This window comes from Ictidomys tridecemlineatus, chromosome X (genome assembly GCF_052094955.1).
Source record: "Ictidomys tridecemlineatus isolate mIctTri1 chromosome X, mIctTri1.hap1, whole genome shotgun sequence".
Classification (NCBI taxonomy): Eukaryota; Metazoa; Chordata; class Mammalia; order Rodentia; family Sciuridae; genus Ictidomys; species Ictidomys tridecemlineatus.
In genome coordinates this window covers 83,496,741-83,511,367 of record NC_135493.1, presented here as the reverse complement: position 1 = coordinate 83,511,367, position 14,627 = coordinate 83,496,741, and the positions used below count along the sequence as shown (strand labels likewise).

Genomic DNA, 14,627 nt, shown 5'->3' with positions numbered 1-14,627 from the left:
TGTTGGCAAGCAGATTGCGTGAGAGCGGGCAGGGGTCGCAGGAACGCGAGCGCCGCCGCGGCGGCCGGCAGCCAATGACGAGGCAGGCAGGCTCCTTGCGTCAGGCAGTGGGCGGGGCCTCGCGATTGGCGCGGAGGGAGTAGGGCAAGCGCTGTGGGAGGGAACGCCAGAGCGAGGCGGTGAGCGGAGCTGGTCGCGTGAGGCGCAGCGGCTGCACTTGAGGTGTAACTGGTAGCGGCGGCCGGCCAAGAGCAAAGGAGCTAGTGCTATCTCCTGAGCTTGTGAGCGCGGTCACCATGGACCGCCCGGATGAGGGGCCTCCGGCCAAGACCCGCCGCCTCAGCGGCTCGGAGCCCCCTCAGCGCGATCCGCCGCCGCCGCCTCCCCCGCCGCCGCCGCCGCCGCTCCTGCGACTGCCTCTCCCTCCACCCCAGCAGCGCCCGAGGCTCCGCGAGGAAACCGAGGCGGCACAGGTGCTGGCTGATATGAGGAGGGTGGGACTGGGCCCCGCGCTGCCCCCACCGCCACCCTATGTCATTCTTGAGGAGGGGGGGATCCGCGCGTACTTCACCCTGGGTGCTGGTGGTCCCGGCTGGGATCCTGCGATCGAGTCAGGGTATGGGGAGTCGCCCCCTCCCACAGGGAGCCTGGAAACACTCCCCCCTTCCGAAGCCTCTGGGGGGAGCCTGGAAATTGACTTTCAGGTTGCAGAGCCCAGCAGCCTTGCAGGAGAGAAGGCCCTAGAAACCTGTAGCTCAGGGGGGTGGGGGCCCCAGATGTTAGTCGGTCCAAAGAGGAAGGAGGAGGCTGTCATCATAGTGGAAGATGAGGATGAGGATGAAAAGGAAAGTGTGAGGAGGAGGAGGAGGCGGCGGCGGCGGAGGAAGCAGAGGAAGGTGAAGGAAAGCAAAGAGAGAAATGCTGAGAGGATGGAAAGCATCCTGCAGGCACTGGAGAGCATTCAAATGGACCTGGAGGCAGTGAACATCAAGGCAGGCAAGGCCTTCCTGCGTCTCAAGCGCAAGTTCATCCAGATGCGAAGACCCTTCCTGGAGCGCAGAGACCTGATCATTCAGCACATCCCAGGCTTCTGGGTCAAAGCAGTATCCTTCTCATCGATACTCATGGGCCAGAAACCCATGACAGAAAAGGAGACGTGGGGGAGGGACAGAAAGGGTGAAGGGATGTCTGGGAGGGCCAGAGATGGGGGTGAGCCCCCTATCGGAAGACTGACTAGATTGGGTAGAAGAGGGATGGAAGGAGGAGGGCAAAACAGCAGAGAAGCTGGACTGGAGATGTTGGGGGGAGCACACAATAAAAACTGGACCACATATGGGAAGAGTGGGGGAAGAGGAGAAGCATAACATAAAAAAAAATGGATCACAAACAGTGAAAGGGGGAGGGTAACAGGGGAGCACAGCAGAAAAATTGGACCAGAGATGGTGAAAGGAAAAGGGGAGGGGCATACAGAAGATGAACTGACTCAGACAGTGAAGAAGGAGGAGAAAGGCAGAGAAACTGCCCAGAGAGGATGTTTAAGGCACAGAGGGCTCTGCAAGCCTAGTTGTCTACTTAGACACTATGAGACCTCAATCCTAGCTGAAGTTGGGAGGGGATGGAGGAGAGGGCATTTGGGAGGGGCTGGAGCCTCTAAAAGGCCAGGAGAGAATTACCTGGGTATGGAGATCAAGGGATTAAATGAAGGAAAAGGGAGAATAGGAAGAATCCCATTCACTGTTCCTGATTGTTAAGCTCATCCCTGGGGAACACATACACATGTAACATGTTAGGAACATGTAGGTTTAACATCTTAACAGAATTACATGGAGACAGACCCCTGGCATCCTGATATAAATATCATATGATCACAGGCCCTCAGTGCACCGGCATACAGTATCATGTAGTCACAAGATTTCAGCACCCAGACAGTGTTATGTAGCCATAGCTTCTCAGCACACAGACATATAGCATCACTTGAACACAGACTCTAAGAGCCATTCACACAACATCATGTGGATGCAGACCCTTGACACCCACTTAGAGGCCCTCAGTAACCGGATACATCATCACTTGGGGCCTTCAGCCTGCAGATACATAGTATTTTGTGAACACATACCCTCAGCATCCAGAGATATCACATGGACATAGATCCTCAGCACCCAGACATATAGCAAATATGAACCATGGCAAGGCTACCAAACACAGATTTAACATTACATAAACACAGGGTCTCATCACACAAATTGTATCATGGGAATAAAAGTATGCTTTTATAAAGTATGCTTGCTCTACACATATCACATCAATATAGAAGAAATCCTCCTGCTCCAGCCTCTCTTTTGCTCTGCCCTGCCTGGCCTTCCCTCCCTCCCTCACATTGAACAGTTAATCCTTGACCTAAACTGCTCCACTCATCAGTTCCTCAACCACCCCAGAATTTCAATCTTGATCAACCAACGAGATGAAGACATTTTCCGCTACTTGACCAATCTTCAGGTCAGGCCAAAGAGGAACACCAAGGAATCTGGTCCTTAAAGGTGAGGGGGGGTGGGAGGTACCGTTGGGGGAAAAGATTCCACCATTGCCACCACCCTGAGCAGGTACAGGATCTCAGACATATCTCCATGGGCTACAAAATGAAGCTATACTTCCAGACAAACCCTTACTTTACAAACATGGTGATCGTCAAGGAGTTCCAGCGCAACCGCTCGGGTAAGTGGTGGTCCCAAGGTAAATCCATGTCCCCCTGTCTGTCCTTATCCAGTCCTGTTTCTATGGCCTCCTCTTCCCATAGGCCGGCTGGTGTCTCACTCCACCCCTATTCGCTGGCACCGGGGCCAGGAACCCCAGGCCCACAATCGCAGGAACCAGGACACCAGCCACAGCTTCTTCAGCTGGTTCTCAAACCACAGCCTCCCAGAAGCTGACAGAATTGCTGAGGTGAGGACCCTCTTGGCATTTGCAGAGAAGGCTTTGCTAGGCTTTCCCTGAGTGTCTGGGGAATTGAATGTAAGGTCTGGCACTTATACACATGGCTCTGTTCCCCTTCTCTTTCAACAGATTATCAAGAATGACCTGTGGGTTAACCCTCTACGCTACTACATGAGAGAAGGGGGCTACAGGGCAAACAGAAAGAAGCAAGAAGAGAAGGAAAGGTGATGGGGGAATTGGTGGTTGAGAAATCCATAAATCTTGTATAATACTAACCTAGTCTTTGGACATGGAGCAAAGACTAGGTTAGTATTATATAAGATTTATGGAGCTGCAAGGGACCTTTGGGATAATCTAGTGCAATGTTTTATAAGTGAAGAATGACTCCCAGAAATGGCCTGAGGGTTACACAGTCAAGGGCAGAAATGGGACTCTTCCTAGCCTAATATCATTCCTTGGAGCCCTTGGAGCCTACTGCCTTCCCATTTACTTACCATTTTCAGTGTTTTCCCTGGGTTTATCTCCCACTAACCCCATACTTAGCCTGAAACTTCCCCACAGTAAAGCCAAGGATGAATTTGAGATGGTGATCATGGAAGACGCTAATGACTATTATGCCATGGGAGACGTTCTCAGCGAGATCTCAGACATTGATGAGACCACTGACAATGAGACTATTCATGACATCAAGATTTCTGACTTCATGGAAACCACCGACTACTTCGAGACCACTGACAATGAGATAACTGACATCAATGAGAGCCTGTGTGACAGTGAGAGCCCTAACCACATTGAGAACCCCAACAATGAGATCGCTGACAGTAGTGAGAGTGCTGATGATGAGACCACTTACAATGAGAGTACTGATGACAATGAGAGCACTGACTACAAAAATGAGAATCCTGAAAACAATGAGAATCCCAACAAGAGTGTTGATAATGACAACAAGAACCTGGACAGTGACAACCGAGGCATCAGTGGCAACCTTGCCATCAGTGCCAACAACCAGGACAGCAGTGACAGTGACAACGGAGATGAGGGCAGTGATGATGAAGATAATGATGGCAATGAAGGTGACAATGAGGGTAGTGATGATGATGGCAACGAGGGTGACAATGAGGGAAGTGATGATGACGACAGAGACATTGACTACTACAAGAATGATATTAACATCTTTGACAAGGATCAGGATAACAGCTCCAACCAGGATGACTACGAGGATGAGGTAGAGATCATCTCTGAAGACTCAGTGGAAGAAGAAGAGGAGGAGGGCAGTGAGGAAGGTGAGCTAGACTCTTTTCTCTCAGAGAAAGCCTGGAACAGGTATCCAGCTACTAACACTGTCTTTTCTTCTGAAGGAAAGAAAAAACCTTCTATGCAGCTTTTTAAATAAAGGAAGGTCAGAGAGCATTTAATTTATAAATGTAACAAAATCAAACAAAGTTCAATTCTAGGTGATAGAACTGTTCTAGGTTGTAACAGAGCAAAAGACAAAAAAGTAGACAAAAATATAGGAGATAGTGGTGGAAAACTAAAAGTAAACACACACACACACATATGTGGAAAAAAGTGGCAAATACATTACAGTTCAGCACTCTGTACCCAGATCCCTGGTCTTGTGAGAACTCCCAGGCTTGTTTGGGCAGCTGAAGGTGAAGTGACAGTTTCCTTTGTAAGCTTAGAGAATGGAGCAGCTAATTCTAACTCAAGAGTGGGGAAGAGGGTGGGAGAGCTAGAAAAAGGAGGTGATACTTGAATTGGAAGCTGCATTCCCAATGAAGAGCACTGTGGAGCATTTTCCATGGAATGGATAGTGTGAACAAGGACCTAGAAGAGTGAAAATGCATGGTTTGTTGGGCAAGGGTTCCAAAATTGTCTCCTGAGAACCATTTTATCAGTTTTGAAAGTTGGTCCTCACAGAAGGGTTCAGTGGTCATACATGTTACATATAATAATTTCCTCTTATAGAATCACACATATTAGCACCTTAAAGACTAAGAAAACCTACTGTGAAAAAAAAAACCTATTTCACTTTGCAGATCTCAACATTTTTAAACTTCTTGACCACAGAAGTTATCAAAGAACACATTTTTGGGAAATGAGAAAGGATTGCACAAGGGGGTTTAAGGGAGAGATAAGTATTTGAGGTAACTCCTAAGTTTGGTTCTGACCCAGAAGACTGGTAAAGGAGGTATTTGAGCTTGATTCTAAGCAGACAGAAGAGAAGTGTCATTCCCGCCCCCACCTGGTGGAGAGGGAGATGACTGGGTGAGAAAACCAACCACTCCTACAGATTTTGGCCATGGGCTCCCTAGCAAACATCATTTCAGACAGGGGTGGGTCATCAAGGATAATGGCGTTGGATGAGTGAGTGGCCTCAATTTAGATTTATTTTTCAGGTAGGGTAGGGGAACTGAGGGAGTTGTCAGTCCTCTTCTCCCACCTGATGGCAAGTCCAAGAATGGGAGGCAGAGCTGTCTGCCCAACCCTGGGGTGGTAGTGGGTGTGGGGAATTGGGCTGAAAAAGACAGACTGGGGCCTGTTTGCACCAGACTGGAGAAAAGAAGTGAGGGAGCTGCCTGGGGATGAATAGGTTTATTCAGCTGAGGTCTGAACTCAGGAAGAGCCAGATTGAGGAATGGGGGGTGAGGGGACAGGGAAAAAAGCTACTTTCAGAAATGTATCAATTTTGACAGGACAGAGGCAGGGAGCCCACCCTGCCTTCATGCCTCCTTCCTACCCCCGCCCCCCACCCTGTGGGATTGAGTCTGTGGGCATGTGCTGACACAAACAGAGCTGCTTTTTCCAAGCAGAGGCGCTTGGAAAGTGGTTCCAGGCCCTCAAAGGCCCTGGCTGTGTCTTCTGTTCCTTTTCAGAGTCATGTCTAACTGCCCTCCTCCTTCCTTGTCTCTCTCCCCTGTGCAGGCAGTGAGCAAAGTGAAGACAGCTATGAGGAGGAAAGAAGCTACGAGGAGGAAGGAAGTGAAATCGATTCAGAAGATTCTGACATTGAGGAGGTGCTTCAAGTCCCAAACGCTTGGGCCAACCCGGGGAAGAGGGGGAAAACCACCGGATAAACATCTTACCCTTTTGGGGGGTCTCTTCTCTGTGTCCCCCTCCCCCTGTCCCATTTCCCACCCCCTCAGCTAGGGCCACGCGGCTCCACATTGCACTTCTGGGGGGTGACCGACTTCGTACACGGGTTTAAAGTTTATTTTTATGGTTTAGTAATTGCAGAGTTCTTATTTTGGGAGGGGGGAAGGGAGATTCTCCCCCTTTTTGGCCCTCCTCCTCCCGCAGGCTTCTGTGTGCTGCTAAACGTATTTATTGTGATGCCTTGGTCAGGGCCCCTCTAGCCCCCTTCTCCTTGTTAGTGTTGGCCCCAGCCCCTCTTCCTGTGGAGTGGACACCCTGATCCCAAAGCGGAGAGGGTCCTTGTGGCCTTCATCGCAGCTGTGCAGTAGCCTTGAAGGCTCTGTTGCCACCCTGTTCTACCAAGTCTCTCTTTCCATCCTTTTCTTCTTCCCTCCCCCCTCACCGTGCCGCTAGCCCGCCTAGGTGTCTATGCAAGGCCGCTTTGCCATTGCGGTATTCCTGTCCCGCTCCCCCAGAAGTCCCGCCTCTTTTCCCTGTGAACCCTGATGATCCTAATAAAACAGCAAATTCAAAGTGCCGCTTCGAGTCTTTTGTCCGCCCTAGTGTGCAGTCTCTAGCGGCCAGTCTTCCAATAGGCCAGCACGAAGCCTCCTAGCCTACGCAATCGCCTCCAAGATGGTAGTTGCTGGGGGTTCTGCAGACCTGGGGCAAGCTCCTCCAGGCCGCAAAGGCGTTGCGTCAGACCATTGCGGACCATCCTGACCAATCGCAGGGTGAGGTTGAGGAAGCCCCTCCCTGTCGCGGCGGTCGCTTTAGACCCAGCCAGGTAGCAAAGAGCTTCCCACGCCTTTCCTTTGACGCATGCGCAAAGAGATGTTCTGAGCCTGAACTTTAATTTATTCGGTGATTCATCTGTTCATTTCTAGTGCGTCAAGTCTTTCTTGGGGCCTAGTGTTAGCTAGGCGTGGAGAAGCCAGAAGAATCCATTTTTTTCTCGTTCTTACGTAGTAAAAAAAATAAAAGCTACGATATCGGTCCGGATATCACAACACAATTATACAGGAGCGCGCTCTCGTCTTGGGGGTGGGGGTGGGGGTGCAGAATCCCTGTAGCTGGACCTAAGGGAGAAGTCAGGAATAAAGAGGGCTGAGGCTGAGGAGTTTCTATACATATAAAGGCAGAACAAAGGGAATTCACTCTATAGTTGTGCGGTGGGGTGGGGAATCGATGGGGTGAGGAGTCGGGAGTTGGGCATCTGAAAAGCAGGCTTTGTCTGGGAAACCTTGGAAAGACTGAGCTGTATTTAATTTTGGACCTAGTAACTTTATTTCCACGGACACCAGAAATATTTCCCACATTCGTCTGGACTATAATAACTTTTAGACAAATATTCGGGTCAGTATTTTACAATATAGCTCCCGAACTTTCCATCTAACGCCTTTATTTTGCAGGAAGGATTCAGATAAGGTCAGATTTGCGTTTTAGAGACAGCCCTCTGCTGGCTGTCAGGAGAACGGATGGGAGAGAGGAAAAAGCTGTGAGGAAGTTGAAGCTATACCTCAGATGAGAAGGTACCATGGGGATGGATATGGTAGGGTTTTAAATATATTTATTTTAATTTCAGAGTAGTTTTATATTTAAAGAATTACTACGAAGACAATACAGAAATATCCTGTATACCCCACAGCCAGTTTCCCTGATTATCAACATCTTACTTTAGTGTGGTGCGTTTATTGCTGTTAATGAACCAGTATCAGCACATTATTATTAGCCGAAGTCCACTCTTTGTTCATGTTTCCTTACTTTTAACTCATTGTCCTTTGTCTCCTCTGGGATCTCATTCAGAGTACTATACTACATTTAGTTGTCATGTTTCCTTAAGTTTCTATTGACTGTGACACTTTCTCAGGATTTCCTTGTTTTTGATAATCTGGAGTCATCAATATTTAAGAAGTACTGGTCAGATATTCTGTAGAATATCCCTTCACTGGAATTTGTCTGATGTTTTTCTCATGATTAAACAAGACAGAGTGTTAGTTACCTTTTGTCTCTGTGACCAAAGTACCTGACAAGAACAACTAGGGGATGAAAAATTTATTTAGGGCTCACAGTTTCAGAGGTCCAAGTACATGATTGGCCTACTCCCATTGCTCTGGGCCTGAGATGAGGCAGAACATCATGATGAAAGGGCATGATGGAAGAAAACTGTTAGTTCATGGCACCCAGGAAGCAGAGGGGGAGGAGGAGCAGGGACAAGATAAGAGTCCCAGGGCCCATTCCTAGTGACCTACTTACTCCAGCCATGCCCTACTTGCCTACCATTACCACCCAGTAGTCCATTCCCATTTATTAATCCATCAAATGTATTAATCCACTGATGAAGTTATAGCTCTCATAATCCAATATTTTCATCTCTTAACTTGCTACATTGCCTAACATATGAGCTCTTTGGGGGATATTTCTAGATTCAAACCACAACATGGGAGGAAGACCACAGAAGTAAAATGCTATTCTAATCATATCATATCAAGGGCTTGTATTATCAACATGATTTATTGCTGTTGATGTTAACCTTGATCATATGGCTGAAGTAGTGTCTGTAGGTTTCTTCACTCTAAAGCTAGTCCTTTTTGTGCTGCTGTAATCTTTGGAAAGAAGCCACTATATGCAGCTAATGTTTAAGGAATGGGGAGTTATGCTGCATTTCCTCGAGAGGAAAGTATCTAAAGTAATTAGAATTCTTCCGTATGAGAAATCTGTCTATTACACGAGAGCTTTTAAGTTACTGAAATTGCCAGGCTTTAGATATAGAAGGAGAAGGATTGAGAGGAGTCAGGCTGAGTGTCATGTTGCGGTGGAAACTTTGGCAAAGCCCCTTCCCTCTCTGGGCATGTCTCTTGAAATGGCTGGAATGCCAGATCATGGACTAATTCTCAATGCTTCTGATAAATGTTTGGGGAAGAGAATGGAGGTTTTAATATCTCTGGTTCTGATCTTGACTCATTTTGTCAGAGCTGGGTAAAAAGGACTGAGGCTTGGAAAGGGAGAAACATTTAATCAGTTATGGTGGTGCACACCTGTATTCCCAGCTACTCACAAGGCTAAGACAGGAGGATAGCTTCAGCCTAGGGGTTTAAGACCAGCCTGAGAAACATAGTAAGATTCCATTTCAAAACAAAAAGAAACTACTTTTAAAAGAAGAAAGGGAAACAACTTGCTCAAGATAATGTAGTACCCCAGGGCTAGAACAAAGAAAAGAGTGCAGAACCTTGAATCAAGGCATCTTGTGCAGAGTCAAAAGAGACATCTCCCTCACTATCTGGAGCCAGTCCCCTGAGCACATGTGAAGAGCGAAGGGAGAATGGGAGGCAGCAGGGCAAAGGCCCTGGAGTGGGCCAGGAAGGTGTGAGCCCGGCAAGAGGATCCCAGCCAGTCTGAGAGGTAGCCAGCTGATTATTCTTGCCTCAGTCTGGTCTACCTCACAATGTGACTCCCTCATCCTCTCTAGAGGGCCTCAGTTTTCCCATATATAATCTAAGGCAAATCATGCTGGGATATCAGTCCAGGAGAAACAACTTAAGTTCCCAAGATAGAATCTAGTTTTGAAGATAGTCTCTAAAGTTTAGCCTTCTTCGTGCTCTTCCCTGGTTTCTCTCTGCACCCCAATCAAATTCTCAGCCCCTCAAGTTGATATATGAGGCTTCTCTTCATCCACCCTGTCAGAGAGGGCCTTTGGTCTGCAGGGACACTCTTCGGAGCCAATAATGAGATTCTAGTATAGTTGTCCAAGGTGCTCATGTCCAGGGCTAAGGCATAAGAATGAAGAAGTAATAGACCCTCATGAAAAACAGCACCCCTTAAGATTAAGCAAGTAAAAACTCTGAAGGGGCAGATGAGACAGCTCCCATCCCTGAAAAGGGCAAATGCACTTCAGGGACTTTAACTCTTAGCTTATAAGCTATTAAAAGCATGGCATGTGCTCTCTCCCTGCTCTCCCATCTTAACTCAAGGCTTATGGGGTATTAAAAGCATTTGTGTTTTCCCCCACTCCCTCACTCAGTCACTTTCAAATAGTCTTGTGGGCCTTAGAAACCAGGTGGATCATTAAAGCCAGAACACCCTCTTCATGATTCTCTAAGGACAAACAACATAAAAGATAAAGCTGTTGAGGACTCACTGAAACAACAAATTCCTAGGCCCTTGAACTTGTTACTTGCATGATTTATGTTTTCTTCCACTCTCCACCCATGTGCTCTCTTAACAGCTGCAACAACTCATCCTATCACAGGGCAAAGAGGTTTATGCAGGATGTGGCATCAACATGAAAAATGTAACATTTGACACCAGGATGATGGGCTGACTACCCCTACCTCATGGTTAAAGTGCTTCCCAGGAGAAGAAAAACATCTTTTAAAATACACCTAAAACCAATTGACATTCCTCAATTCAAGTTCACCCCTACTACCCTTTCACATGAATAAAATAAGCTCTTTCTCTTTGTTTTGAGAGGCGATTGACATTCTCTTGGTCAGTGATGTGCCTCCTTTCTGCTCCAGCAAGAATTCCCAATGGAGTCTGGTTTCCATTGCAGTTGTGCCTTTATCTGCTTCTTCTGATGGAGGGCAGAAGAAACCACCAAGCCCTAAGAGGAGGAGAGGACATTTTTTTGCTTAGAATGACATCTTGTTCCCTGTGCCCTCAGTCCTTAAACTGGACCTCCAAAGGAAAAAAAAAGAAGACTGTTCAAAAAGGTCTTTAGGGACACATCTAGCTCCAAAATGTAGTCTTCTTCTTTAAGGTCCCATTAGCTGGGACCTTAAACAGAAGCCAAGAGGATGAATTGTTGAGAGCCAGAGCCGAAGGGGCCCCAGCAAACTTCCAGCTGCCAGCAAACTTCCAGCTGCCAGCTGATGATTGGCTCACAGTGGCCCCAGCAAACTTCTAGCTGCCAACTGATTGGCTCCTCTGCAGTGATGCTCACTGGGCCGTTTCCCCACCCTTTCAGACCACGGAGCTGCTCATTGGGGGACTTTTTTTGGCTCCGCCCACACGACCCAGCCAATCGGCCTCAAGAGCAGGAGGAGTGGGGGAGGTTGAGAGAGGCTTGTGGGAAGCCAGTGGTGGCAGTTGGGCTCTGAAGGTTTTTCCTGAGGAGCTGTGTGGTGTGGTGTGTGTGTTCTAAAAATAAAGTTCATTTCTTTTGACAAGTGGCTCCTGAATTGTGCCCAGCCAGACTGCGGCATTTGGTGGGCTGCACAGGGAACTACTGAGGGTAAGTGATAAGGTAAACTGCTCGCCCCTGAGGGCAGGGCGAGAGGATGGGTAGCCATTTTAAGATTCTTCTTTTGTTTTGTTTCGCTTTTGTTTTAAGTTGCCTGTCCCTGGAGATGAGTGAGACGGAAGAAAAACCGCTCACATCTGAGGAAAAACTATTTGCGTCTGAGAACAGATAGGGAGAAAGGACGGATGGACATTTCAGGAGGATAGAAAGGCTAAATGATTTTGTGTGGTTCCATTTTTGTTTCATTCTGTCTCGGTTTTGTTTGGTGTTATCTTGTTGGGTTGTATTATAGTAGAAATATGGGATCAGAAATTAGTAAAAAACAAACCGAAAGAGTGTTAAGTAAATTGTTAGAGGAAGGAGGCATCTCAGTAAAATCAAGAACAGTCAGGGCATACGTTTATACAATACAAAAATGTAGCCCATGGCTTTTTAAGGAGGAGTAGTTAAATATATCACAATGGAACCATCATGGTGAAGATTTAAAAAGAATAGAAAAGAAAAGCCCAGGGACTCTGCCAGTTGGCACATTGCCATTGTGGACGTTCGTATCTTGTTTGCTTAGTTCAAAGCCTTCAGTTCAGACAATGGTAGAGGAAGGAGAAGACATATTGATTCAAGTAAAAGAGAAGGTCTCTCAAGCTAGTCAGACAGAGGAAAAGATTCAAGTAAAAGAGAAGGTCTCTCATACTAGTCAGACAGAGGAAGAAAGTTTAGATCAGAAAAAGCCATCAGGGGAAAAGTTACAACCTTAGCATCATCTCTCATCAAGAATGGCCAAAACATTGGCCGTTACAACAAGCCACTCATACACTTCGAGGCCTAGGAATGGCAACTCATCCCCATAGAAGTGCAATGGTATTAGATTGGAAGGATCCTGAAGGATGTGAAGGAACTATACAACCATATGTACTATTGGACAACCTAAGGCAGGCACAGTCCCTAAGCCACACGCTTGTTGTTTAAACAGAGAGGGGGAGATGTTGAGAGCCACAGCCGAAGGGGCCCCAGCAAACTTCCAGCTGCCAGCAAACTTCTAGCTGCCAGCTGATTTGCTCCTCTGCAGTGATGCTCATTGGGCTGTTTCCCTGCCCTTTCAGACCACGGAGCTGCTCATTGGGGGACTTTTTTTGGCTCTGCCCACAGGACCCAGGCAATCGGCCTCAAGAGCAGGAGGAGTGGGGGAGGTTGAGAGAGGCTTGTGGGAAGCCAGTGGTGGCAGTTGGGCTCTGAGGGTTTTTCCTGAGGAGCTGTGTGGTTTGGTGTGTGTGGTTCTAAAAATAAAGTTCATTTCTTTTGACAAGTGGCTCCTGAATTGTGCCCAGCCAGACTGCGGCAATGAATAGTCACACATCCAACGTGCCCCAGGGCCTGATCCCATGCTGAACTTGTCCTAGTATCCTTCACAGATTATCTACCTCTGAAGCAGAGGGCCCTGTTCCTGAGTATGAAGTTCCCACTGTTTCCTAGGGCCAGACCTTTAAAGTGCTATTCACTTCTGTGAAGAGAATCAGTTTTGGCAGTGACAAAAGTAGATTCAGAAATGTCCCTTATTCTTAGGTGACCAAAAGGGCCAGCACTGGTTCCCTCAAGCGAGGGTGTGAAGGACGATTGGGGAGGAATCCTGTTATTCATTCAGTAAGTATTCATTGACACCTACTGTGTGCCCCATACTAGAATGGGTGACAGGGATATCATAAGAAAACAAGAGAGACCAAATATTTGTCTTTCTGGAGTCTGGGTTCAAGTTCAATGTTTTGTACCTCTTTGGTGATCTAATTAAGCCCATGGATCTTTTCTCAGGAAAAAAAAATACCTCTTTAGTGCCTAAAACAAAACATGTAGAATTACAAAGGAAAACTATTATATTGAAATATAGTTATCAAAATATGGAAAAAGAGCCAGGTGTGGTGGTACACACCTTTAATTCCAGCAGCTTGGGAGGCTGAAGCTGGAGGATTGCAACTTCAAAGCCAGCCTCAGCAACTTGGTGAGGTCCTGTTCAAAATAAAAATAAAAAGGTTTGGGGATGTAGCTCTGTGGTAGAGTACCCTGGTGTGTGTGTGTGTGTGTGTGTGTGTGTGTGTGTGTGTGTGTGGACACATATAATATATAAAGCAAATATGTGCTAGAGTAATATATATATGTGCTCCCCATTAATTCATTAAATCATAAGATCTTATGGAGGATCTAATAAGTATTGTGATTTTTATTTTTTCACTTTGTACTACCAGAGATTGAACCTAGAGGTGCTTAACCAGTGAGACACATCCCCAGCCCTTTTTATATTTTATTTTCAGACCGGGTATCACTAAGTTATTTAGGGCCTTGCTTAAGTTGTTGAGGCTAGCTTCAAACTTGTGATCCTCCTGCCTTGGTCTCCTGAGTTACTGGGATTACAGGTGTGCACCACCATGCTAGTATCATGATTTTTAAAACAGTGATAAGATTATATATTTCAAGAGATCCACAACATCAATAACGTGATGTAAAAATCTCTGTGATTTCTATTGGGGACAGTCACCAATAATAGTAGTAGTATGGTTAGTTACTTTTTATTTTTTCCTTCTTGTGATGCTGGGCTTTGCACATGGTAGGCAAGGGCTCTACCACTGAGGCACACCACCAGCCCATTAGTTATATTTTTAATTGAGAAAACACTAAATTTTAGTTATTAGAGAGGGAAAGAATAAAGACATAAATTTGTTGCAACCCAAGTTTATGGGCTTTTCCAAACTCTATCCCCAGACTCACCTGGAGGTCTGTGAAACTCAAAAACCTACATTAATAGAAGGTTTTTTCCTATCTTTCCTTCCTTCTTAAACAGCTTTCCTTTGGAAGATATAAGCCTGCGTTTTATTCTGGGTAATTGTTGTATGACTTCAAGGCAATTGGTTTGCCTCTCTGGACCATAGTCTTCTTTGCCTGAACGTGGGAAAGGCAAGAATTTGGAGAGTCTTTAATTATTTATGCCACAGTCAATTAATTTGTGTTCTCATTTAATCATCACAACATTGTGGGGAAAAGTAAATGTATTCCCATTTCACAGATGGTTAAACTGAGGGTACTAGCGAGGTTGTCACTTGACCAATATCTCTGGAAGTTGTAGGGACCAGTGTGAGATGTCCATATTCCCATAACCACTTCAACCTCCATGAATGGAAATAGGAATTCTGCTCTCCTAGAGAGACATCTGTTTCAGAAATCCTTGCACGTAGGTGTGGAGCTTTGAGAAACTGGGGTTAAAATCGCGTCGCTTGGTAAAGCAATGCAAGGGCTAGGTGACTAACAGGAGAGTTGGGTGACTCATGCCTAGCCC

The 14,627-nt window shown here is 46.6% G+C and overlaps 1 protein-coding gene and 1 long non-coding RNA gene across 2 annotated transcripts; both read left to right on the top strand.

Annotated features, from left to right (window-relative positions):
* The first annotated feature begins 146 nt into the window (after positions 1-146).
* On the top strand, positions 147-6,600 carry Tspyl2 (TSPY like 2). Its single transcript, XM_078034800.1, has 7 exons — positions 147-1,103; positions 2,419-2,496; positions 2,601-2,712; positions 2,795-2,940; positions 3,061-3,155; positions 3,493-4,214; positions 5,857-6,600. The coding sequence occupies exons 1-7, from the start codon at positions 297-299 to the stop codon at positions 6,006-6,008; spliced, it is 2,112 nt and encodes a 703-aa protein (XP_077890926.1). The 5' UTR covers positions 147-296; the 3' UTR covers positions 6,009-6,600.
* A 562-nt stretch (positions 6,601-7,162) lies between these two features.
* LOC144371743 (uncharacterized) lies at positions 7,163-11,234 on the top strand. The gene is made up of 2 exons (XR_013431838.1): positions 7,163-7,598; positions 10,292-11,234. It is a non-coding gene; the product is annotated as an uncharacterized LOC144371743 (long non-coding RNA).
* Positions 11,235-14,627: the final 3,393 nt, after the last annotated feature.

Excerpts from the sequence above, each read along its gene's own strand:
- Tspyl2 (XM_078034800.1), top strand. The coding sequence starts at position 297 with ATGGACCGCCCGGATGAGGGGCCTCCGGCCAAGACCCGCCGCCTCAGC. Across the intron at positions 1,104-2,418 it reads CAGGCTTCTGGGTCAAAGCA|TTCCTCAACCACCCCAGAAT; the intron begins GTATCCTTCTCA and ends TCCACTCATCAG. Across the intron at positions 2,713-2,794 it reads GTTCCAGCGCAACCGCTCGG|GCCGGCTGGTGTCTCACTCC; the intron begins GTAAGTGGTGGT and ends CTCTTCCCATAG.